The sequence below is a fragment of the Eucyclogobius newberryi genome, unplaced genomic scaffold, assembly GCF_026437365.1.
Source record: "Eucyclogobius newberryi isolate DKJ021-1_F unplaced genomic scaffold, fEucNew1.0.hap1 SCAF_3, whole genome shotgun sequence".
In the NCBI taxonomy this organism is placed as follows: Eukaryota; Metazoa; Chordata; class Actinopteri; order Gobiiformes; family Gobiidae; genus Eucyclogobius; species Eucyclogobius newberryi.
Window position 1 is genome coordinate 31,292,134 of NW_027315945.1, and position 24,524 is coordinate 31,316,657.

At 44.2% G+C, this 24,524-nt stretch overlaps 2 protein-coding genes across 4 annotated transcripts in view; both read left to right on the forward strand.

The window, feature by feature from the left end:
* The window catches only part of pklr (pyruvate kinase L/R), a 59,074-nt gene extending 58,060 nt beyond the window's left edge, over positions 1–1,014 (forward strand). For all 3 annotated transcript variants that reach the window (XM_072460706.1, XM_072460704.1, XM_072460705.1), the window contains exon 12: positions 773–1,014. In XM_072460706.1, the coding sequence (XP_072316807.1) occupies positions 773–882 (110 nt within the window). In that variant the 3' untranslated portion in view covers positions 883–1,014. The remainder of the gene's footprint in view (positions 1–772) is intronic.
* A 2,756-nt stretch (positions 1,015–3,770) lies between these two features.
* On the forward strand, positions 3,771–24,035 carry LOC140373836 (potassium/sodium hyperpolarization-activated cyclic nucleotide-gated channel 4). Its single transcript, XM_072460531.1, has 9 exons — positions 3,771–4,390; positions 14,358–14,564; positions 16,452–16,665; positions 17,809–17,970; positions 19,551–19,769; positions 20,518–20,664; positions 20,769–21,009; positions 21,094–21,258; positions 21,467–24,035. Exons 1-9 carry the CDS (start codon positions 3,933–3,935, stop codon positions 23,716–23,718), a joined length of 4,065 nt encoding a protein of 1,354 aa, XP_072316632.1. The 5' UTR covers positions 3,771–3,932; the 3' UTR covers positions 23,719–24,035.
* The last annotated feature ends 489 nt before the right edge of the window (positions 24,036–24,524 follow it).

Consider the following 24,524-nt stretch of genomic DNA (forward strand, 5'->3'; position numbering starts at 1 on the left):
GAAGTCACTTGAATTCAGAATGTGAATCTTTTTATCGATTCCTGGCTCTGACAATTTGACGAATGTCCTCCGTGCTCTCGCCCCCATTCCACACTGTCTTGTCTAATGAAGTCCACGGGCCAAAGAAGTTATATTATGGTCAAAATGACTCAAATCCAGATTAATATTCTCATTTGAACACAGGTTTATGTAACGTTCTGCAGTGTATCTGTCCTATTAACTATACATAGTCATTATTCACAAAATGTACAACAAAATGTGTTTGGTTCTTTGATTAATCAGTGCTAAATTTGTTATAGATTTGAAAAATGAAGAAATACATACACAAAAGTAAGAAATGATCAGTATGATATCATCTAACCAGATAATGCACACAATTATGTTAGACAATTTCTTAAAACAACATAAACAAGAGATCTACTGTAACAAAACGGATCTAAACTAATCAAAACCATTTAAAACTATTCACAATTCTGACTTCATGGAATTTTAACGAATATAGTACATCATATTTGTGTTTCTACATTAATATTAAAGGCGCTGTAACTGATTTTTCCTGTCTTAAAAAAGTGAAATACACAACTTTTCCCTATCTTTCCTAACGCCTTTCAACTGTTAAGCGTTTTTCACGTCTTTTTCCGTCCCAGGAAGGTTCTCGTACAATAAAACACTGTGCGATCGCATGCAGACGACGCACAGCAGTCCCATTTTGACCCCGAGCTGCTTTTACAACACAGCTAACGCTAAACACACGCTGTGTATCGTCCTGCAGGGAAGGCCCGGGGGTTCTTCAAAGCCGGCGACATGGTGATCGTGGTGACCGGCTGGATCCCGGGCAGCGGACACACCAACATCATGAGATCGGTCAACGTCCCGGAATGAGGACGCGACCGAGAGCGCCACCTTCTGTTTGTGTTAAAAGATGTACGGTTAAGTTATGTCTGGCTTCATTCAGCGCAAGATCTCTCCATTTATGGCCCTGTAAAATAATAAAACGGTGAATGTACAAAACAATGTTGAGTGGAAATCCTCTGTCACTGTATTTTCTACACATTTTTACATATTTCTCCAGCGATTTGAATGAATAATTGGATCAAACCTTGTGACCCATCCACCACTCCAAACTGTCCTTGTTTGCTCTGCTGAGGTTCTCAAAATGAAGGACTTCTGAGCCTCTTTTCACATCCTCATTTAGACCGTTTTAGACTTATATTCCTAGTCTTTAGTCCTTGTTTTATCTATAATTGGATTTAACCATAATCTGATTCAATTTAGTCCCTGTTTAACTCGATTTTTTTTTAAATTTCATTATTTTTTGTTAACCTGGTACTTGGAAAGGCAAATCATAGACTAAAAACTACTATAGATAATACTAGTAAGTAAATTAAGTCTTTGAGTAGAATTCATGCAACAAAAAGGATCTACCAAATGGAATAAGATAACTTTTTGTTGTTGTTTGTTTGTTTGTTTGTTTGTTTGTTTGTTGTGTTTATTTAAAGAGTTTATTTTGGATCCCCATTACCTGCTCCACAAAAAGCACATTAATACAGTTAAACTACATTAAAGATTACAATACATCCTAATTTATTTGTTTATTTTAGGTTCAAAAATACTTGTTTCTTTGGTAGATAATATTACTCGTCAAGTGAAACAAAATATTGATAAAAATATTCTTTTTTCAAGTGTGGCAGTGAGACAGAGAGACAATGTTTAAATTAATGGGGAATTTAAGTTATTCACAGCCCTCAGTGGTCGTCATGAGAGCTGTATATTTTGCATACATTTTCCCCTTCCAATGCTTCTTAACAATGCCACAGCATTTCCCAGAAAATCCCATTTGTATCACACATTCTTCCTTAAGACCGTTTCAGTCAGAATGTCATTATCAGGTTTTTGTCCACTCTTGTCTTTATTATTTCAGAGCCTAATTGAATCTGAATACAGCCTCTGTGCCATTGTTGGGGCTGATTATAATTGGATCCTTTAAGAATCTTGTCCTATCGGCTCCATCCTTATCTCTCAGACACCGGAGTTATTCTTGTGCCATTAGGAATCAGAATCAACCGCTGCTTTTGATCTGCAACAACGAACCTCCATTTAATTAAGGATTTTTTTTTACCATATATTTTTATATATAATCAATGCACATTTGTGTTTATTGGGCTTTATTTGGCTTTATTTTTCCCTGAATGCTGCCGGGACAACCATCATCCACGCTCAGGGACCCAACTCCATGATGTCAGAGCAGCACAGTTGGTTTGGCTTACATCAGGACACTTGAGTATTGTGCACTTACAGATCATTCAGCGTGAAAGAATATTCTGTTTTTGTGGACCCAGACAGATGTACAGTGCAATGGTCTTTTCCATATTTGCAGTATGGTAACTTGTCCTCCCTGACTGAGTCTGATGTTTCATTTGCTGTTTAAGTTGCCACATTTTGGGAAAGGTTATGTTGTCCTTGAATTTCTAAGCCGTTTCTTTCTCCCATTGTTCACTCTTCATCCTCGAATCCAGTGATCCTTTGTTGTTAACTGTGTGAGCACCAATGGTCTGTATTAGTTGTGTCTTAAATACACAATAGCCTGCCCTGGTGACGCGCGTGAGTGATGACGCGGCTTCGGAGATGTGTGTCTCGCCGGTGAGCACGCGCCTTTAAGGGATGGACGATGAAGATGCAGATGCCATGGCAACAGACCCAATAGACCCGGATCTTAAATATTTGTGTTTATTTCATGTGTCCTTTGCATGCGCCACGCTCATCTCTGGACGTGTCCGTTATACGCTTGACCTCCACGAGCCATGCGCCCGTCGTCTCACCGCGGGATCTCCAACTCCGCGCAGCGCGAGGACCCGCTCCTCTCACGCTCAACAAGTAGTTTGATCTGAGATCCATCCGAGCGCACCTTGTCTCTGGAGTGAGTGTCGCCTCTGCGCGCTGCGCGCGCGAAGGACGCGTCCTGAGGACAGTGTCATTGGAGAGGCGGAATCAGAGCGGCTCAGATCCATCACCAACTTGGTTTTGTCTGCACCTGTTCACGAGGCACCGCTGGATCTGGATTTTCACTGTGACTCAGAAGGAGCGTGTTTTCATCTGTTTGTGGCGCACGGCGCGGCGTGGATTGGTTAAACATGGGTTAGGTCTAGACTCGTCTGTGCGTTAGTCGCGTCGCTGTTCCTTGTGCGTCTCGGGCGGTGCGTGTCATCATGAATCATAACACCGGGCGGTGCGAGCGCTCGCGTGCGCCCTTTATGTGCGTCCTCTGTGTCCGTTAATAAGCCTCCAGTCTGACAGCGGATCAAATGTCCTTGTCTTTGTCTTACATAATGTCAGACCGCGCCGGGTGAGCCCGGAGTCTAGACTCAGCACCGGAGACACGGAGCGCGTGAGCGACGCTCCCGACACAAACCGGCTCTGGGTTCACGATGAGCGGCAAAACGAAGAGGGAGGGCCCCGGCTGTAGTGCAGGTTTCAAGGACGAGGAAGACGAGGAAGGAGGAACGCTACGGGAACATCTGTAAGGACAAATCAGGCACTTTGAGCAACAGAAGGACGTGAAGGCATCACAGCGGCTCTAAAAGGCGAGACCCAAGGGCGTGAGGTGAGGATGAGTGTGGACTGTGAAGAAGGCTGTGAGCCACTCAGATTCAAAGGTCACATTTCTATAGCTGCTTCTATTGAACATTCTTACTGCTCTTCGATGCGGTCCAGCCCCAGACTATAGCATCCCTGGGTCAGGGTCACTCTGCTTGGACATGGACGGGGTCACTGGAGCAGCGTCCACAGGGGACACCCTCCCTCGGAAAAACGGGGAGTCAAAGCGGCGCAGTAAAGGCAGCCTGCCGTCTCCCGGCTATCGTCTGTCCCAGGCTTCTCTGGAGGGAGACAAAGACAGCACCTCCTTAGGGGGGCGCGGACGACGCCTGTCCATCATGAGCTCCTCCAACAGGGACGGCTTGGCATTCCGCTTAGCAGGCACCCCCACCACCCCAGCACCCTTGCCCCCGCCCCCCTCCTCCTCCCACCCTCCTTCACGCTCTGTGGGCTTTGCCAGAGCTGCCTTGGCTTCCACCTCCTCCACCGGGACGGGGGTCATGGTGGTGGCCACTGGCCTGGAGACCACCACTACTACGGCCTGCAACACCACAGTGGGCACTCCAGAGACAATGGGCCCCTCAGGGCTGGGGGGCTTCGGCATGGGCCTGGACGGGGAGGACTACAGTAACTCTAACCAGAGCACCTTCATCCAGAGGCAGTTTGGAGCCATGCTGCAGCCGGGGGTCAACAAATTCAGCCTGCGCATGTTTGGCTCCCACAAAGCTGTGGCCATGGAGCAGGAGAGACTGAAGTCTGCAGGCTCCTGGATCATTCACCCCTACAGCGACTTCAGGTACAGCTCAGCTCTTATTTATGCTGATGCGCTGGGAACACATAAACACAGGCCACTTGTAGCACATAAAAGACACCATATTTAAGGATGAAAGGAGCTGTAAAGATGCTCAATGTGCCGGGCTCATTCAGGCGTAATGACACACACTTAGACCAGGAGCCACACGTCCTATAATCAGAACACAGTCACACGAGTGCTCTGTGCAGGGGACAGAAACAATTAGTGCTGTCAAAAAGAAGGTTGGAATAATGGAGGTTGGACACAAGCTAAGCATATGAAAGGTTGAAATGAGGATGGAAAGTCCTTTGGGGGATGACAGCGCCGGAGGGAGGAGTGTGTATTTAAAGGCCACTATATAGGTGCCATGACTTTTGAGAGGGCTCCAAAACAGGAGGAGGGAGTCGTGCCTTGGGCCTGTGTTTGCATAATATTATCTCCGTCTGACAAAGCTTGGAGAGAAGCCGATGAGAGGTGGTAGTCAAGACCAGGACTAGTTCTGTGTAAAGAAGATATAACAACAAAACTGTCTGAATGTAATTTTTTCAGAAAACTAAATATGCACAAGTTAAAACTACTTCAGTGTGAGTGTATACTGTACTTCTAGATACCAGATTCTCGACCAGGGGTGGGAAAACTACGGCCCGCGGGCCACATGTGGCCCGTTTGTCTTTATAATCCGGCCCGCCAAACTTGCCAAAAAACAACAATTTTTTTAAATTTTTTTGCCCTCAGGCATTTGTCTGCACGTGTATCCTTAATAAATATGAAGTGAAATGAATTAAATAATAGATTCAATAGCCTATATTTGACAGAAAAGTGATATTTTATTTGATATTTCATTTTTTTGATTATTTTTTTATCACACCAATGATGGCGGGCCGGCCCTCCGCTACTTGCCTGGATTTGAATATGGCCCTCGGAGGAAAATAATTGCCCACCCCTGTTCTAGACCCAGCTTGATAAGAATCCTAAGAAATACATTTAAACAAGTAAAATATTTGACCTATACTAATCAATATAGCCCCTCGATCCTTCAGCAGTGTCTCATATTATCATCAAGTTTATCATGTTGAATCCAAAGCAATCTCAAAATCAAGGCTGACATTTTTAAGTGACCGATGTTCAACCTTTGCAGCGTTTTATGGATCATTTGCCGTCTCATTCTCGCGGCGTGGGTGAGTCCGTGAGGTGGACGGCAGAGCGATGGGCCGGGCCTGTAACAATAGAGGATTTGATCCCCCGAGGCTCCTGTCCCACTTTTGTCTCATCAGTCCCACGCTTCATGTTGTCGCTCCGTCAATCTGAGTCAATCTGATCATCGCTCACACAGTGTTGCTCATAAGCGACGGGTGAACGAGACGCTGCTTTCAATCTCACCTGTGGATTTTTCGCAACAAATCACCCAACATGTTTCGGCTGAATACTTTTGCCGGGGAAGAATCTCAAAGGAATCGAAGTTAATTATGCAGACAGGCTAAATTATGCAAGTAAAGTACCTGCAGTGCATTATTCAGCAGCCTGAGATCGCGGTTTAACAGTTGTATCAGGGGAGGATGATTAGGGCGTGGCCAAAGGTGACACGGGGTCTTTCTGATAGCTGATTGCCCTCCAGATGCCACTACTTTCAGTCGTGCTTGGGCGGTATATTTGGGGTTCAATTCAAGTCGACCTGGCAAACAAATAAGCACAAACGTACATGCATGTTAGCAAAAAGATCACAAACGCCAAAATGATCGTCCGCCGTCGACGAAAGGTAAAGCTCTGCGATTTCGTGTGGACAAGTCGTGCATAGATCATCGGGAACCCTGGTTGTTTATTGAGGAGTACATAAAGTATACTTCCTCTTAAGGGAAAGTCGTTCTCTCCTTTTGTCTCGTCGGTTCCAGATCTTGAGTTCGGCTTCGTCATGAACAAAGCTAGAGCTTTTTCTATTGTGCCTCTTTTTTGGGTTGAAACCAGAGCCTGGACCGAGAGAGAACATGCAAATGACTCAATCACTCAAGTATTTTACTGCAGTTTGAACATTACCCTGCTTTTGTATGTAGCCCGGGGTTACGGAGTCCGCTCACGAGCTCTCTCGCCCTTCACCTGAGACAATTGAAGTGAGACTATTTATTGTTTTTGAGTAGTTTTGACTAGATATATGACCGACCTGCTACTGTAGGTCAAGTTTAAATGATTGAAATTCAGAATATTCTTTATTTGACTAGTTTCGACTCATCTAGATTCATTTCCTGAGATTATCCGATTGTTTCCGTGCATTTTTTCGCATTTCAAGCCACATTATTTGCCAAGTGAGTTAGCAAATTGCATATTGAATTGGAATAATGAATGTCAGATAAATATAGTCGTTTTAGTTGCAGAGGCTTTGTGCAGGGCAAACAGTACGACATGAGAGAAAGAGTGGAGGAAAAAACAGACTCACAACGTTAAGTGCATCATTCAATAACTAAATAATGCTAAACTGGTTGGGTTCACTACAATTTGATGATTTCATTATTCCAAATGGAGGGTGGGCGTACTGTATATGCTGCAGATTTATCGTATTTTGACAGAAATAACCAACTGAAAATCCACAAACGTAGAACCATGTCATTATTTGTCTGGGTCACATTAATCTTACGGCTTAAAGACCTTTCAGCGGACAACAATCACGTCTCTCCAGTTGAATAATGGCACCACTTTCTGAGGCTATTGTTAAAACATAATTTCCGCTTTGTTAATTTCGGCTGACGGGGCCCAGGGATTACGGAGATACTGACCCCAAAACCGGCTCCAAAACATCTGCGGTTTACAGCGAATTCCTCCACATGCAGAACTCTGACCGCATCACAATTTGAAACGACTTTAGATGTTTCAAAAATATATTGACTGTATTATTTATGCCTTTTTTTTACACCCACACCTTTCGTCTGCTGCAGATCAAGACTCCCAAGATTTCCATTCCATTAACAGACACATATTTATTCATTTTCTGCAGTAGAAGGACTGACATATGGCGGCGAGAACCAATCAGGGCTGGCTCAGGAGACTCTTGGCCTGGCTTACTGAAAAATTAGTGCTCGGTTTGACAACAGCCGAGCAGATAGATGCAGGTCAGCGCCCTCGCAGCACCTGTGCGTGTTCAAAATGGGAAAACGGCATGTGCCAAGGGCTCCATTGATTGCATTTGCAAGTCAGAGGGTTCGAAGAAGTGACGGCGTGTTTGCACGGGCCTCGTTTCACAGCCACTTCATGAAAGAAATGTGTGAATGGGAAAGAAAACGGGACCGGCGTTCACCTCGGGCTTCAGGACTGAACATGATGGAGATGAACTGTGGAAAAGGATTGTCTGGCATGGGTCAAGATGAATCCAGACTGTTAATATGGATCTGAGTATTCTTGACATGAAAGTAAAAAGGTTAAGACAAAGAAATCTGCTAATTAAATAAGTTCAGCTTTTATACCGCTCAAAAAATTAAGAAAATGTGCCAGAAAAATCTTAAAACAACCAACTCGATTCAAATTAAGATTAATATTTTAAATTTGAATAAAGACATGATTTTTTGGCAAGTGTAAATATTATTCGAGATAGCCATTTTTTTAATTTAAAGGAATAATAGAGGATTTTTGGCGAGCAATCTGAGTCTCATTTCCTCGTGGCGTGGACAGCCGAGTCGTTCTCCCACATGTCAGTCATTGTGTCCTACCGCACACCTGCAGCCTCGTTCCCAGCATAGCAACACGTTTCCCTGGCTGCGCGTGCGTGGTTGATATGCCGGTGTGTGTTTAGCGAGTTCCTTCAATGCACAGTACAAAAATGACGACAGAGAAAGACTGTGTTCGAGCTCAGAAGAGACGGAAATCTGCGGAGACGAGAGATGCGATGCGATCCGTCGCGCTAATAAACAAACGCACGTGTAGCAGCGATGCTGTTGCGTGCTCCGGATGAGGTTTGATGGGAGGCGGCCTCTTGGAGAGAACAGGAGGGTGGAGGGTGAGTGAGGTGAGAGTGTGGTCGACATTTTAGTGGAACATTGTGGTCATTTGGCGAATAATATCTGTTTCTTTAAATATGGCAATGTTATGTATGTTTTACCTATTTTCTTATTTAATTTTATTCTGATTCAGGGGTACAGAAGTATATTTAGAAAAAAAAAGCATAATGTATCTTTATCTGACCCAAACTGTACTCGACAACACAAGAGCTCATGCAAAAACAACTATTTACACAGGAAAGTACTGGGAAAACAGTGTATTTATATGTAAAAAGGCAGATTAAACTCACAATTCACTCCCAAATCTTCAGCCAACTCACTCCATATCTTCTCCTTTTGCCGTTGTGCACATATATCCTGCAATACAAATCAAATAATGCATCGATTAATACAAGACTTGCTGGACTAAGACGGCATCGACCGACTAAACCACTAACGACCCGCCTCACAATCAGATTTCTGGTGTGTCTCACTGCACGTGTGTCGATGGAACAAACTTTGCAGCCGTCACGTTTCGAAGCCCCGTCGCTGCACCACACACGCCGTCGCTCTTATTCTGAGTGCCAGAGTCTGCGCCGCACACACAGAGAATAACACCGGGCCGGGGATTATTTAAGCTGCGAGCTGAGCGACGTGTTTTCACTGCAAAAATGGCCGTCTTATCAATCATCTTGTGTTTATCTTGACTGACAAGGCTATAACTAAGATTTCCTCCTCCACCGACAGTGAACAATGAAAATTGACTTATTCTCTAGCGACCAGTTGAAATTCCAGGCAAATCAAGATAAAATACTTAATTTGAGTCATTTTTCATCCGTTTCAGATTGTCCTTTACTGTATGTAGTGTATACTCACCACTGACAGATTTATTTTCACCTTTATTTTACTTTCCTGATGGTGTGTTGCCTCTGCTGCTTGTGTTTGATGGTATTGTTTTGCCTGGAATGTTCCACAGCATGACATTAAACCTTTTTCTCTACTATTCATGTCATTACGGTTGTTTGCATTGCTCAAAAGTACAGTGAAAAGAGCGTAACTTGGCCAGGTGCTTGTCTCTTTGCAGATAAACAGTTTAATGCCATACTAGGACAAAAAAAAAACTGAACTATTATGCAATGCACCTTTACTTTCAGATAAATATCTTAAAATCCATTGGAAATCAAACAAGTGAAGCTCCGAATTCACTCGGTTCAACTCACGCCACACTTTCCTTTACAGCGTGTCGTTGTTTGACTGGAAAACATGATGTCCATATTCCCTTTTGTGTCCCAGAGTCCCAGAGCGAACGCGGCTGGTGCATCAGCACAATCACCAGGAGGCGTCCGAGGTCGTGCTCTTTGCCACAGATGTTCCACTCTTTAATCACTACGTGCCATTTCAAGTGCAGGCCTAAACAATGAGTCATTAGTGAAGGCGACAACCTGAGCTTACACTGTAAAACATGTTGGTTAAAGGCCCGCAGAAAGAGCAGTCATGTAGGATCAACGCACAATTATACACTTTTGATATAGATGGAGTTTGTGGATCTGAGGTGAAAATTACATGCAACTAACTGTCTGCTCTTCTGTTTAAAACTAAGGCCAAAGAGTCGAAACTGTTCTGTTTTGTTGTCCAAACTTCAGCATTTTTATTTTTCTTTAATTCTAATAATGATGCCAAAATCGTATCTGAGAAACAGGCAAATATAATTGGTTGGCCCCAGGCTCCATCTCCTGCAGTCTGTCCGTCTGTCACTGACCACAGTGATGTGTTAGAGTCCAGATTTGATAACAAGGCATTTCAAATGCACACACGTCTCGAGTGTGTTCAGCAGCTCATGTCTTTAGGAACACTTTCTGCTCCACCTGCACCAGGCTCTGATGTCCCTCTTTCTCTGAGGACGAGCTGTTCTGATGCCCACTTTAAAAGGGCACAGACTTGTGCTGAAGCTTCACTTGTGGTCACTTACTGGACCTGAGTGTGGAGAGTGGGGATTGTAATTGCAGTGTTTTTGTGGTTGTCTGCTCTTGGTATTTTTTGTCCTTTTCTGCAGAAGAGTTATGACTTTATTATCTTCATTCATATTTTCTTCGAATGTTTGATGAACAGTTCCTTGAAAAAAGACAATTTAGTCACTCCTTGACTCTAGAATATTGAAATAGATTTAAAGCAGTTTTTACTTACTTTAAAATGTATTTATTTCAACTTATTTGCTATTGGAGTTTAATTTCCCTATCGACAGATTGAATTTCTTATTTATTGCTGAATAACACTGGGAACACTGAAATAAGATAAAATAAGATATTCCTTTATTGTCCACACATGGGGAAATTTCACTGATACAACACAGGTAGATACAGAGGAAAAGGACAGATAACAGATTATAGGAAGTTGTCAAATCTAAGTTAATCAAAGTAGAATTAACCCTTGTCATAAACACTCGGCTGAAATGATACAGCGCTGAAGATCTGAGGGGAAAATCATACTCACACTGACAGAAATACTCACGCCGCTGTCATCTGCTCTGAGTTCATTCCTGTGGTTTGTTGGCATTGAAACAGAACTGTGTGAATTACTGAAACGTTCAAAATACTTTAAATAAATGTGCTTGTAGTAAATTATAATAATAATTATACATTATAAAAAGAACCTGAGTCACATCTGAATGACCCCCTGGCTTCACAATGCTGCTGTATGTTACTGGTAAGTTGACCTCGTGTTTAAAGAGACCAGACTCACACCAGATCTGCAGATTGAGAATGACTCTTGGATGAGAGCCCAAACGTCTTGTTTTTCTAAAGACAGTGTCCAGATGACTACAATTACAATTACAATAGTTACTTTCCTCCAGCCCGGTCCTTGTTTACATGTCTTTGTCTCCATAAACAGAGGTGTAATTCTCCCCACAGTGGAAGCATGACATGTCCTGGACTCTCGCTTTAACTCTCCAGCTGCTTGATTTCTTATTCTTTCTGTTGCCAGCACATTGTATTCAAATGGGACACTACAGTATGTCTGACATGAGGATGAGGTGTGTTGTTATACACGTGTCTTTGGAGTAAAGTGAAGTGTAGCGTGTCATTTGAGCTGCGACATCATCAAGGTACAGGGTGGAAGTGGCCCTGCTGTAAATACTCTGAGCTGAGCACTCATCAGCTGTGATTAGGAAGTGTGATACATCCACCATAGTGGCAAATCAAGAGGAAGTGTGAGCCACGGAGAGGTAGGAGTGAGAGAGCGGAGTGAGAAAGAGAAAGGGAAGGAACCATCCAACTGCAACAAATATCTGATTAGATTTGTGATTTATGTTTTAAATTTAGAATTCTGTTCAACATGCCAAGGAACATCAACGTTCGAGAGAAGACTGAAATATGAAGTGCAGAATGTTGAGAGAGGGTTGAGCCAAATGCGGCTCTTAAACCAATTATTGTTGGGCTTCAATTCCTGATGAATTGGCCCAAATAACCATAAGCCGTTTAGAAAATCTCCACCATCAGAACCTCAGTCTCTACAGTTTTGGCTCGTGCAGACATTACATTTTGGTTAAATAAATGTGGTGTTGCTCCTGTGCTGAAAGCATTCGGTGGGTGCAGTGCATGCTGGGGGTCTATGAGAGACAGCACTTTGTTTCGGGCGCTCTTCTCTGCCACAGATGTTAGTGAGTCAAGCTATTCTATACAAACAGAGCCTCTCTTCCTCATCATCTCATCCAGCTGCTCTTATCGTTCTCTCCCACTGCGATGAAGAGGACACTGGAGACGCCTGTCAGATCAAACATGAGCCCGAGTCTCGTATACAAGGACCTCAGCCTCTGAAAGAAGTATAGACTGAGAGAGAGGGGGAGGGGGAGAGGGGGAGGGAGAGAGACGGGGGAGAGAGAGAGCTGGGAGAGAGAGGGAGAGAGGGAGAGAGAGAGGGGTGAAGAGAGGGAGAGAGGGGAGAGAGAGAGAGAGAGAGAGAGAGAGAGAGAGAGAGAGAAAGGAGGGGGAAGGAGAGAGGGAGAGGGAGGGGAGAGAGAGGGGGGAGAGAGAGAGAGAGAGAGAGAGAGAGAGAGAGAAAGGAGGGGGAAGGAGAGAGGGAGAGGGAGGGGAGAGAGAGGGGGGGAGAGAGAGAGGGGGAGAGAGAGAGGAGGGGGAAGGAGAGAGGGAGAGGGAGGGGAGAGAGAGGGAGAGAGGGAGAGAGAGAGAGGGGTGGAGAGAGGGAGAGAGAGAGAGAGAGAGAGAGGGAGGGGAGAGAGAGAGAGAGGGGGGGAGAGAGGGGGAGAGAGAGAGAGGGAGGGGAGAGAGAGAGAGAGGGGGGGAGAGAGGGGGAGAGAGAGAGGAGGGGGAGAGAGAGGGGGAGAGGGAGAGGGGGGAGAGAGGGAGAGAGGGGGGAGGGAGAGAGAGAGGGGGGCGAGAGAGCGAGGGAGAGCGAGAAAGGGGGAGAGAGAGGGGGAGAGGGAGGGAGAGGGGGTGGAGAGGAAAGGAGGGAGGTAGAGAGAGAAGGGGGAGAGTGAGAGAAGGAGAGAGAGAGGGAAAGATTGGTAGAGGGAGGGGGGAGAGAGAGGGAGAGAAGGAGAGTGGAAAGAAAAACAGAGAGATAGAGAGGGAGAGCGAGAAAGAGAGGGAGAGAGTGAGAGAAAGAGAGAGAGAGCAAGAAAAAGAGAGGGAGATATAGAGCGAGAGTTTAGTGAGCGATGCTTCATCTTCATCAGAGCTGCAGCCGCATGATCAGCTTCTGTTACTGAATTAGGCCCGAGCCACAATCGAACAGTGAAGTGGAGTGTGCACCAACAAGAGGACGTCATGACGACCGTCTGACCAGACGTCATGACGACCGTCTGACCAGAAGCAGACTGTAACAAACAACTTTACCGTGCAAACAAGTACAACCTGGTTTAAAGTGCACACGACCGGCTTCACTGCACAATTGACAAACATTGTATGATCATATTTTAACATTGTACAAATAAATATATAAATGAACCACTTTTTCCTGGTTTGACGGTTTTGAATGTTGGTGACGTGTATAATTGTACTTCCTGGTTGTACATGTGCAGCAGAGACAAAGAATGAATATGTAATTCAACAATTCAAAGGCCAAAGCTCGACTTATTCACAAGTTATTAATGAACAGGTGAAAATATATGAAAGAAACAGATGTAAGATGTCTCTGTATTTTGATTTTTGATTTTCTGTCACTTGAATCAGATAAATATTTACCACAGGCGCCAACAAACTAAGTCATCCTTTGAAAAACATGAAAACCTGTTTACTTTTACTTTAATTTATTCATCCAGGGTATGAAAATTGCACTTGAAATAAAAAATACATCTGCACTTTCTTATCCTAGTGGCACAAAAGGCTGAAAACAATAATCAATCCTAAAAGTTATAAATAAAAGCCATTTTAACCTGTGCTTGACATTGTTCTTTTTTCTTTTGCAGAATAATGACAACAACAGTGTGTTTTTGTCTCTTTTTAAAATCAAATATGTTCTGGAGTTACATCCCATAAACACGCTGTTATTGGAGTTTGGAGATGGCCTCTTCTGATAAAGATTTATGCTTTTTTGCTCAGCATATTTGGAATAATCATGACTGTTTTGAGGAAATGTTCAAATTTTTCTTTACAATGACCGACAACAACAACAAAAAGTGAAGTAATTACCTGTAAAACGACATGATTTTGTTTAGTTGTGGACTTAAATCGGTGTAATTCAGATTTTTAACTGAACACTGAAAAGAAATCTTGAAATAAATGTCTTTAAACAAGCGTAGAAAAAAGTTTAACTAAAGTATATTCTAATTTTAATGTGTTTAATAGCTGTTTATTTTGAGGACATATTGTGTATTCTTCTGACACATTTTGAGACAAATAAAAGCTAAAACTATCTTAAAACTACTCTTTTATTCGATGTATATTAGGCTCTTTTCAGGACGTCCTCAGATGCGATCCTTGACGAGCTGGTCCGTGGTTTCCATGGTTACCGACACGCATCAATCCCTGGTTCCCGTGTGTGTTTCTCTGCAGGTTTTACTGGGACCTTCTGATGCTGCTGCTGATGATGGGGAACCTCATCGTTTTGCCGGTGGGCATCACGTTCTTTCGGGACGAGAACACGGCGTCGTGGATCATCTTCAACGTGGTGTCGGACACGCTCTTCATGGTCGACCTGGTCCTGAACTTTAGGACGGGCATCGTGAAGGAGGACAGCACCGAGATCCTGCTGGACCCCAGGTCGGTTCCACTGACCGGGTTAAGTTACTGCATATGTACTTTTTATGACTCAGATTGTACAGCTTCTGATTAAAGAAGACGTTTACATGGCTAGTAAAGTCAGATAACTAGAATAATCCGATAACCCAATAATTAGATCTGAAACACATGTGGCAGTCAATCAATTTTTTTTGAGTAAATTATTATTAAGACAAAGTACAATTATATGTGTGTTTTTTGTTTTTTTTTGAGGATTTTACTGTCTTCATTGACCATATTTATTTTCACATACTAAAATATACACTAATTTTCAATTCTTTAAATCTTTAAAGGCGCAATGGACGATTTTTCGGTGATTTGAGAACTCAGGCGGAAGTGCTCATGCCACTCCCCCGTGTGGACTGATACAACACACACGTGCGTTTGTTTATTAGCGCGACGGAGCGCATCACATCTCTCGTCTCCCGTAGATTTCTGTCCACTTCTGCGTCAGCTCGAACTGTCTTTCTCCGTCTTCATTTTGCCCCGTACACTGAGGGAACTATATTATGATAGATCCATGCGCTTAGGCAAGCGGAAACGTGGGGACGAGCCTGACGCGGCTGCAGGTGAGCGGTAGGTGCGTTTTATGATTGATACGTGGCAGGACAAATGATTTATCCACGCCACGAGGAAATATGATACAAAAAATTGCTGAAAAAAATAGGTCCATACCACCTTTAACTTTTTTTTTATTTTTTTGTTAAAGTTTTTTTTATTTTTTTTTATTTTCCTCCAGAATATGTATCCTTATTTATGAGTCATTTTCTTACCCATTTGGCAGATAATTGGGCTGAGAGGCAATGCATTGTCAACAAACCTAAACTGGTCAAAACTAGTCAGCTAAACGGGGCAAAACTATGTTAGTGAGATAAATTGGTCTAAACTGAGCAAAACTGGTAAAAACTACTCAGATAAACTGGTAAAAACTGGCCAAACAGGTCAAAACGGATCAAATTAAGATGATTCTTCAGAGTATAAGAGGTTTAGTATTATCCTATGGTTCCTTGTTGCAGTTTGTGGGCCTCATTGGTTCAGTATGTGGCTCGCAGCTGAACGACTGAATGGTTTTATTAATGAGCTTTCTCTGGATTTTAATTTGCTGTTCAAACGAATTCATGTGTGAGATATGAATCTTTATGTGGCACTTGCAGCGAAGCATTTGTTCACTTTGCAATGAATAGGAATGAAGGAAAATATGGGAATACTTTCTGCACAACATACAGTCTTTCATGACTTAAAATGAGCAGTGGTTCAGCTGATAGAGCGTTCACCCTGTTACCAGAAGGTTGGCAGTTTGAAGCCTGTTTTCAGATTGTCATTGTGTCATTTGTGTCATTTGTCTCGTGTTGTGTGGATGATTTATGGTTCCTTTGTGTAGAGCAATTTTAGTATCCATTGCCCAAAGCCAAATAGATGTAGAAATAGATCCTTCAAGAGCTATTGTCAATGTCAATACTTTTTTCCTTTTCTTGTAATCGAAATCTATGACAATGGTGGCACAAGGGAAAGAAAATGTGACACAAACAAGGTGTACAAACATAAGGTAAGAGAGAGAAAAAACAATCAATATAAGAAAACATCAACAGTGCACTTCAGTTTTCAGTTTATTTAGTAACTTGTAAGAAAGTAATATTATCACGAGGGAAAATAAATGAAAGAATGTGAACGAGAGAGAGAAAAGTAATGAGCAATAAGTATAATAGTCGGGTCGTAAAGGTCAAATATATAGATAAGCAATAATAATCATCATTGTGAGACATTTATTTTATTTTTAATGGATTAATGGTTAATGAAAGGTAGTGTATTCGGCCTATTTATGATTAATTCATACCCTCAGTTATATTTATTTGTTCCTCTCTCTTTAAGAGCGATCCGTCTGAATTACCTGAAGAGCTGGTTCGTGGTGGACTTTGTCTCGTCCATCCCGGTGGACTATATCTTCCTGATGGTGGACAGTTTGGACTCAGAGGTGTACAGGACGGCCAGGGCCCTGCGCATTGTCCGTTTCACAAAGATCCTGAGCCTCCTGCGACTGCTGCGCCTGTCCAGACTGATCCGCTACATCCACCAGTGGGAGGAGGTGAGGAACTGTGGACAACAACGTACCAGTGAGGGTTTAGTTCAACACAAACAACCACAAAAGGGCAAAAGGGATTATTATTATGATAGATTTGAGACGAGCACGCTCCCCTCACAGCAGCGACTTCTGTTCTCGGAGCATGACCATTATGTGTATAGTGCGCATGTTTGTCCCAGTCACCTGAGCATGCACGCTGGGTTAGCACCACGGACAGCTCACCCGGCGACACTGCTTAAAGTTTGGGTGAAATGTGGGAGAGAAATGTCCCTTCAGACACGACAAAAGTGTTCAAATACAAAGATTGCAATGGGACGTTTGCCTTGTTCTGGGACGTTTGCCTTGTTCTGGGACGTTTGCCTTGTTCTGGGACGTTTGCCTTGTTCTGGGACGTTTGCCTTGTTCTGGGACATTTGCCTTGTTCTGGGACGTTTGCCTTGTTCTGGTCAGCGCTGACTAGTTAGATCTATGGTAGGGCTGGGCGATGTGGTGATGAAAATGGAATCGTGATCTCATTCCTGTGACAATCTGCTATATGAATGGAACTGCCAAATCAGAAGTGGCTTTATGTGCCGACATAGACACTTTCCCACACTCTTGCCTCGTGTTGGTCTCTGTCATGCCAACCATAACCAACCACAGAGAAGTGTGAACTTTCAGAGGAAGTAGATGGTTGTACTTCTCTCTTCGCAATAGTATCACCACTTCTTGTTGATAATAAAAATCTAAATTGGGTTCCAGGCTCTGAAAACTGTGATGATATTTTTTCTGGCATATCGCCCACCCCTATTTTACTTTAAGTTTAGCATAGGACTAGATTTTATGACTCTTCAAGGTATTCGTGACTTTAATATATCTTTCATTATTTCATGCAAAATGGAATAAGATGTTTGACTTGGTAAGTTGACTTATTAAGTGCAATTTTCCCAAATCTTTTTTGGTTTAGCTCATCTCATCTCTGTAAAGTATAAATCAAATTATGAAAATCCTCATATAGTGTATAGTTACATGTTAAAAGCAAAATAATTTCCACTGGTGACTGCCTCAAAAAGGAAATGTTTCATCCTCAACCTCAAAGAATACAAATGAAATAAAGTCAACGTAATCATGAAAATAACAATGGCGTCACACACAATCTCTCCGTAGATCTTCCACATGACGTACGACCTGGCCAGTGCCATGGTGAGGATAGTCAACCTCATCGGGATGATGCTGCTGCTGTGTCACTGGGACGGGTGTCTGCAGTTCCTGGTTCCCATGCTGCAGGAGTTCCCTCCAGACTGCTGGGTCTCCAAGAACCTCATGGTGGTGAGTGTCTCCTGCAAGGTGAGCTTAGAGAGGCTCAGACGTAAAAGCCGTTTGAGCTCATCTCAAACCAATGCTGTTGCTGCTGTGCACTTGAGCAAGACACTTTATTCTTACCTATGTTTGGATGTTCTGCAATCGATGGACGCTGTCAAATTTTTGTTGTTGTTGCTAATATTTATGATTCTAAAGAAAACCTTTCATCTATAGTGACACCCGCAGGTTAAAGTTGGTTCTCAAAAGCGTCTCCCACAAGAGTGTACTGAGAAGTGTGTATTTTGATAAGATAAGGAAATAAAATGATGCCCATACTAGTCTAGTCCCCTAAAAAGCACACAACTTAAGCAAGAAGTTTGTTGGTTTAGGGCTGCGAGAGCAAGAACAAAGTCTCTGGCATTCAACAGAAGCGCCGCAGCTGAACTCCTTTACACTCCGCCTCCCGTGAGTCCCAACGAATGTTTCCACGTTGTTGCTATGGAGATCATTGTCACAGACAGCTCAGTTGATATAGTTTAGCCAATCAAAGCCTGGTTGACGGACAAAGTTCTGCTCAGCCGCTGTGACAAGAACAAGCTGCGAGATGTGCACACGTGTAGTGCTCATGACTTTAATATTGGACCCGGTTTGTGTTGATGAGCTGTTGTTGTCCGCAGGGGAAATACCGTTTATTAAAATCAGTCTTGTTTGACTGACTTTCCCTCTGCGTTCATTTCCAGCCAGTCACATCATTTGAAATACGTTCCTATCACTGCTTTACTGTGGGACAAACGACAATGAGTTCTGTTGAGAAAGAGTTCCCGTTTATTCATTTTCTGATTAAAAGAACAGCAGCCTTGAAAAGACAGCTTTGTGATTATTGTGTGTATTCACAAGTGAGTCAGATCCCACATTGTTTGCACCTTATCTACGGCTCACGCTGCAGCACTTCTGGAGAAAATAAATTAACTCATTTGCAAAAACAACAAGATATTCCAATTAAAACCCTCCACAGGCCAGGTGCAGGGAGGTTTGAAAGCGCAGGGTGTTGTTGGAGATGTTTTATCAAGTGGCATTGAATCAGAATCACAGCTGTATGAAAAGCTGACTCATGGCAGCAGTTGCCTCGGTGACAGTTGCTAGGAAGGTTGATGCTCGGATTTTCCCTTGAGAAAAGTCTCTTCATCCGATGGACCATTAGCACCCGGAATAATTGGACACACATCACATGCACAGACTGTCCTGGGTTTCATTCACTGAGTGTTATACATTTGACAGTTAAATTACTCTTTTAACCCAAGATTTTTTCTTACATTGATACATTGCCACAGGAAATGTGACAGCGAATGATAATATTGAACGCGGACACAAAACCCTGATGCAGGATAAACCTTTTTCAAAATGAACCACATGCTTCTGATAATGTTCACATTAAGGCTGCAACTAACCATTATTTAGCTTATTGATCACAGAGTAAAGTCCAGATAACACATATTACTAAATCAGTTGATGATTATTTGAGTAATTGGTTTGATATGAATTGATTAGCTCGTCTCAGCTCGTGTCTGGTCTGGTGAAAGTTGATCAATTTGTGCTCTTGTGTGCAGAACGACACATGGGGCGTGCAGTATTCCTATGCCCTGTTCAAAGCCATGAGCCACATGCTGTGTATTGGCTACGGCGCTCAGGCTCCAGAGGGGATGACTGATGTCTGGCTCACCATGCTCAGTATGATCGTGGGCGCCACCTGCTACGCCATGTTCATCGGCCATGCAACTGCACTCATACAGTCCCTGGACTCCTCTCGCCGCCAGTACCAGGAGAAGGTGCACCATCCACGAGTCACTACAGTCGCTTCTACACCAGAACTACTCTCGGTTGTGCCCTTCTATGGAGCATTTCTGAACTTTTTAGTACCAGGAAGCTCAGCCAGAGTCTAACAGGCAAAGTAAACAGAGCACAAGGCACTGATTGGTCAGAGGACTGCCAGTATCCATGGTTACGACACCCCAGGTGGCCCCCCACACACAGGGCGGCAGTGTATTTGAGCACCAATAATTGATTAAATTACATTTCAGTTATATAACAAATGTGATATAGCCATTGTTATAATGAATATCGACACCAATAAAGGTGGACAAATCTATTCTAGCTTAAAATTATTATGCAATGTAGAATATTTATGTTTAGTGGTCACAAGATAATTTAGCTTGAAGAAAATAAATGTGTCAATGGTGTAAATACAATTTCCGTTCCCCATTGGCACTTCATTTAGTTTGAAATAACAAGTAAATCAAAAAGCAATCACAGTCCACCAAGTGATGCAAACAAAACTACTAATATTTTAATAATATGTCCAATTCAAATCATTTTAACTCATCTAGATTATTTCTTTGTAGTGATGTGAATATTGATTGCTGTGGGCTTTCTCCAAGGATACGGAACCAGTTTCTGCGGAAACTAAATCAGGCCAAGCGGGGCAGAACCGAGAAGTGCTGGTGGAAACGAGGCTTTAGACAGACCTGACATTTATCCTGGTAATCCTGAGAGTGTTGTTTTCCTGTATATTTACAGTACAAGCAGGTGGAACAGTACATGTCCTTTCACAAGCTCCCTGCGGATGTCCGTCAAAAAATCCACGAGTACTACGAGCATCGATTTCAAGGGAAAATGTTCGATGAGGAGAACATCCTGGGAGAACTCAGTGAACCATTGAAAGAGGTAAAAGAGTCTTGACATAACATACAAGCTCACATGAGATACACCTTCAACCTGTTTGGGTTATCTAAACATTGCCCTCATTGTCCTCTTTCTTTCACCTTCAGGAGATTGTGAGCTTTAACTGCCGCAGCCTGGTGGCAAACATGCCCTTGTTTGCCAATGCGGATCCAAACTTTGTGACTGCAGTGCTGACCAAACTCCGCTTCGAGGTGTTTCAGCCCACAGACTTCATCATTCGTGAGGGCACTGTGGGACGCAAGATGTACTTCATCCAACATGGCCGGGTCGGTGTCTTGACCCGTGGCAACAAGGAAACCAAGCTCAGTGATGGATCATACTTTGGAGGTGAGTCGAAATAGTGCCAAGTTGAAGTCAGTTTGATTATTTTGGACTGGACTGCCTCTTAAACTCCTTGCCATCCACTTTTAGAGATCTGCTTGTTGACTCGCGGGAGGAGAACAGCCAGTGTTCGCGCTGACACATACTGCCGCCTGTATTCCCTGAGTGTGGACAGCTTTAACGAGGTGCTGGAGGAACATCCCATGATGAGGCGTGCCTTTGAAACTGTTGCTGTCGACCGTCTAGATAGAATCGGTAATGTGTAAACCTCCATTGCTTTAGGAGAAAGTTTATTCCTCCAACAAAATGATTATATTTGTGGCAAGACATTTATCTTATGACTTCATTCACCAATGAGACCTTGAAACACACTTGCTACTAATCAACAATACTGAATTACGCAGTTAATCAGGTTATGACTGGAAAGATGTCTTGTATTCATTTGAATGTTTCTTGTTGACAGGGAGAAAGAACTCTGTTCTCCTGCGCAAGTCTTCCCAGGCTGGCTCACTAGGGGGCAGTATGGGTCGTGGAGGAGGTCGGGGCGGGGGTCCAACTGGGGGGATGGCAGCAGGTGGACCTGGATCTTTGGACAGTATTCTGGTGCAGCAGATCGTTAAACATGACAGCATGCCAGCCATGCAGGACGCTATTGCTGCGGCGGCGGCGGCAGGGCGGGGTGGGATGATGGGAGGAAGTGGCACCGTGTCTCCTCGGCCGCGGCCTGTGATCTGGGCCCCCCTGGTCCACGACCCGCTGCAGACCGCAGCTGCTACCAGTAACGTGGCCATTGCCCTCATGCACCAGCAGCAGCAGCAACAGCAGCAGCTTCAACAGCTCCAACAGCAGCATGCGCTCAGAGCAGGCTTCTTCTTACCCTCACCTCTCATTTCGCCCTCCCCCTCCGGATCCTTCCCCCTGTCCCCTCCACGGGTGCCAGTCCTGCAGCCACTGCGCCCTTCTGTCAGCTCCCTGATCGGAATGATGGCAATGAGCGGGATGGGAGGCGTATCCCCAAGAGGAGTCTTTCCAATCTCCCCACCCACCATGATACCTCCTGGAGGGGTAACCTCTCCGCCTATCATCAAAACACCAACCACTGGCACTGCAGTGCAACAAGGACGCCCTCTTCATTACAACATTCACATGCCAGCTGATCCTTCTCTGATTGGTGTAGCACCAGGAACCAATTCAGCGACAGGACCTCCAACTCCACCCATCCCTAAAATACCAACAACCAGCTCAAATGCTGCTCCTCTTGCACCTCCTGAAGCACTGACCTCAGTGAGCCAGCAGGGGGCTAAAGAAGCTCTCCTCCGTCATGGAGGAAACAACTGCCAGGGTCTTCCAGCACTGGGCCGCCTCACACAGGAGGCCAGGCTGCTTTCGGCCTCACAGCCTACTTTGCCTCACCGCTCTTGGGTTGCGGTACAGCCGCACCCTCCTTTGCACCGAAAGGCTTCCGGGGGGAACCTACTGTCCGCACAGTTTCTGGCAGGGCAGTTGGCCAGAGGCGGCAGTGCAGGGATTTTGACATCAAATGCTCAAGTCCAGCAGGTGACATGTCTGCCTTTTACATCACAAGTTCCAGTACAGGTCCTAGCAGCACACACTGCCTTTGTCAGCACAGGCCCAAACACAGCACAATGTGGTCCACATGCTGCCCCTGTGCCCACGCCCTCTGCTGGTCAGATCTCTACTGCAGCGTCGTTGTCCGCAGCTTCTTCTCCAAAACAGCATACCCCTCTCTCCTCCTCTACCCCCTCACCTGCAACCCCCTCCTCTCCCACTCCCATTCTGGCCCAGATGGTGCGCCCCAAGCCCATGTCCATGCCATCCTCTGGCTCGCCCTCACCTCCTCCCTGCTCCACCCCGCCCTCTTCAGGCACAAGCCCATTGTCCCTCAGCTCGACTCCGCGCCCCAAACCGCTCTCTTCCTCCTCACCCTGCTCCTCTTCACCCTCGCCATGCTCCACTCCTCCTCATTCCAGTCCCACTCCTGTTCCACTCCCTCAAACATGCAGCCCCAAATCGTCCCTCACCTCTTCCTCTCCTCCATCTTCTTTACTGTCATCGTCACCTCCTCATCCGCTGAGCCCCAGACTTAAAGCATCAAACACTCCTCCTTCTGCTTCTCCGCTGCTCAGTCCAGTTCCGTCGGCGATACCTTCCCCCGTCCCGACACATACTTCCCGGACTCGCTCGTCAATCCCATCGCAAACACTCTCTTCTGTAGTTTCCCAAAGCTTTTCCGCTACATCTACCGCTTCTACCACAGCACCAGTGACTAAGACCCCAAGTCCGTCCACATGCTTGCAACCTGCTGCAAGGGGTCACAACTCAAGTCCAAAACAGGTTCTGACCCCGACTCAGACATTACCACCTAGTTCCACCTCTCCCACTAGAGTAACCTTCTCAGTCCATCCAGTCAAGCAAACTTCTCCTGTGCTTTCACCAAACCCCATTTCCAAACCAGCCGCCTGCTCAAATCCCTCTCCGTCGTCTCCAATTGTCGCAAAACATAGCACCACAACCCATCCATCCAAGCTTAACACCCCTGTGGCTTCTACCCAGACGTCGCAGACATCGCCGACCATTGCTCATGCGGGACATGCCAACAGCACCTCTCCAAAAGGGACAAACATAGACCCAGACCTGGCACTCAGCAGAAGAGACTCAGAGGGACTAAGGCATAAACTGCCAGCCAATATGTGAGACTGGAAAAGTACACGAAGAGTCATCATTGAATTCACTCTAGGATGTGATTGTCTGTAGAGCATCAGGTCTCATTTAGTCTAATGACTGAGAAGAGATTGAAAGACATTTTACAGGTTTGATGATGTTGTAGCGGGGATTTAAGTAAAAAAAAAAAAGCATTCAAATGTATACGTTTATCGCTGTATTAGTGATTGTCAGCGTAAGCAGGGGAGCTGAAGTGGAAATACAATATGAGCAATGAGCAATAGAAGCCTATGCACAACAAAAAGTGAACACCTAGACGTGATATAATGACTTCCAGAATATTTCTCTTAATTTGACCAGCCTAAATGTATGTACTTAATATCAGGAGTGTAGCAGAACATTTTGACTATTTGCAGGGGCTGCACTACTACCACGATGTTCTCAGGGGCGTGGCCAGGGGGGGCACAGGCCCAGGTGCCACCCCACACAAAGACAAAGAAGCCGTATATTTACACCAAATTATAAAAAATAGAGGGGTAACACTTTATAATAACTACTTTTACTCCTGCCTCAGTTAAACATGAACAAAGACTTAATTCATAGTGAACAAATAGTTTATTAAGAATGATTCAGGTTTAGTAATTACATTCTAACACCTAACCTTAATTAAGTAGTTGTTAAGTTAACATGTATTACTATTATCATTTAATTTTTATTTGAATTTGAAGATACTTTTGCTTGTTCCTTTTTATGACAAAGTAGGTTGTTTTAGCTGGACCTTGACAGCCTTTGTCTTAACAAACAAACCATCAAAACTATACTAAAAGAAGACATTATGA

Excerpts from the sequence above, each read along its gene's own strand:
- LOC140373836 (XM_072460531.1), top strand. The coding sequence starts at position 3,933 with ATGAGCTCCTCCAACAGGGACGGCTTGGCATTCCGCTTAGCAGGCACC. Across the intron at positions 17,971-19,550 it reads TCTCCAAGAACCTCATGGTG|AACGACACATGGGGCGTGCA; the intron begins GTGAGTGTCTCC and ends TCTTGTGTGCAG. Across the intron at positions 21,010-21,093 it reads TGATGGATCATACTTTGGAG|AGATCTGCTTGTTGACTCGC; the intron begins GTGAGTCGAAAT and ends ATCCACTTTTAG.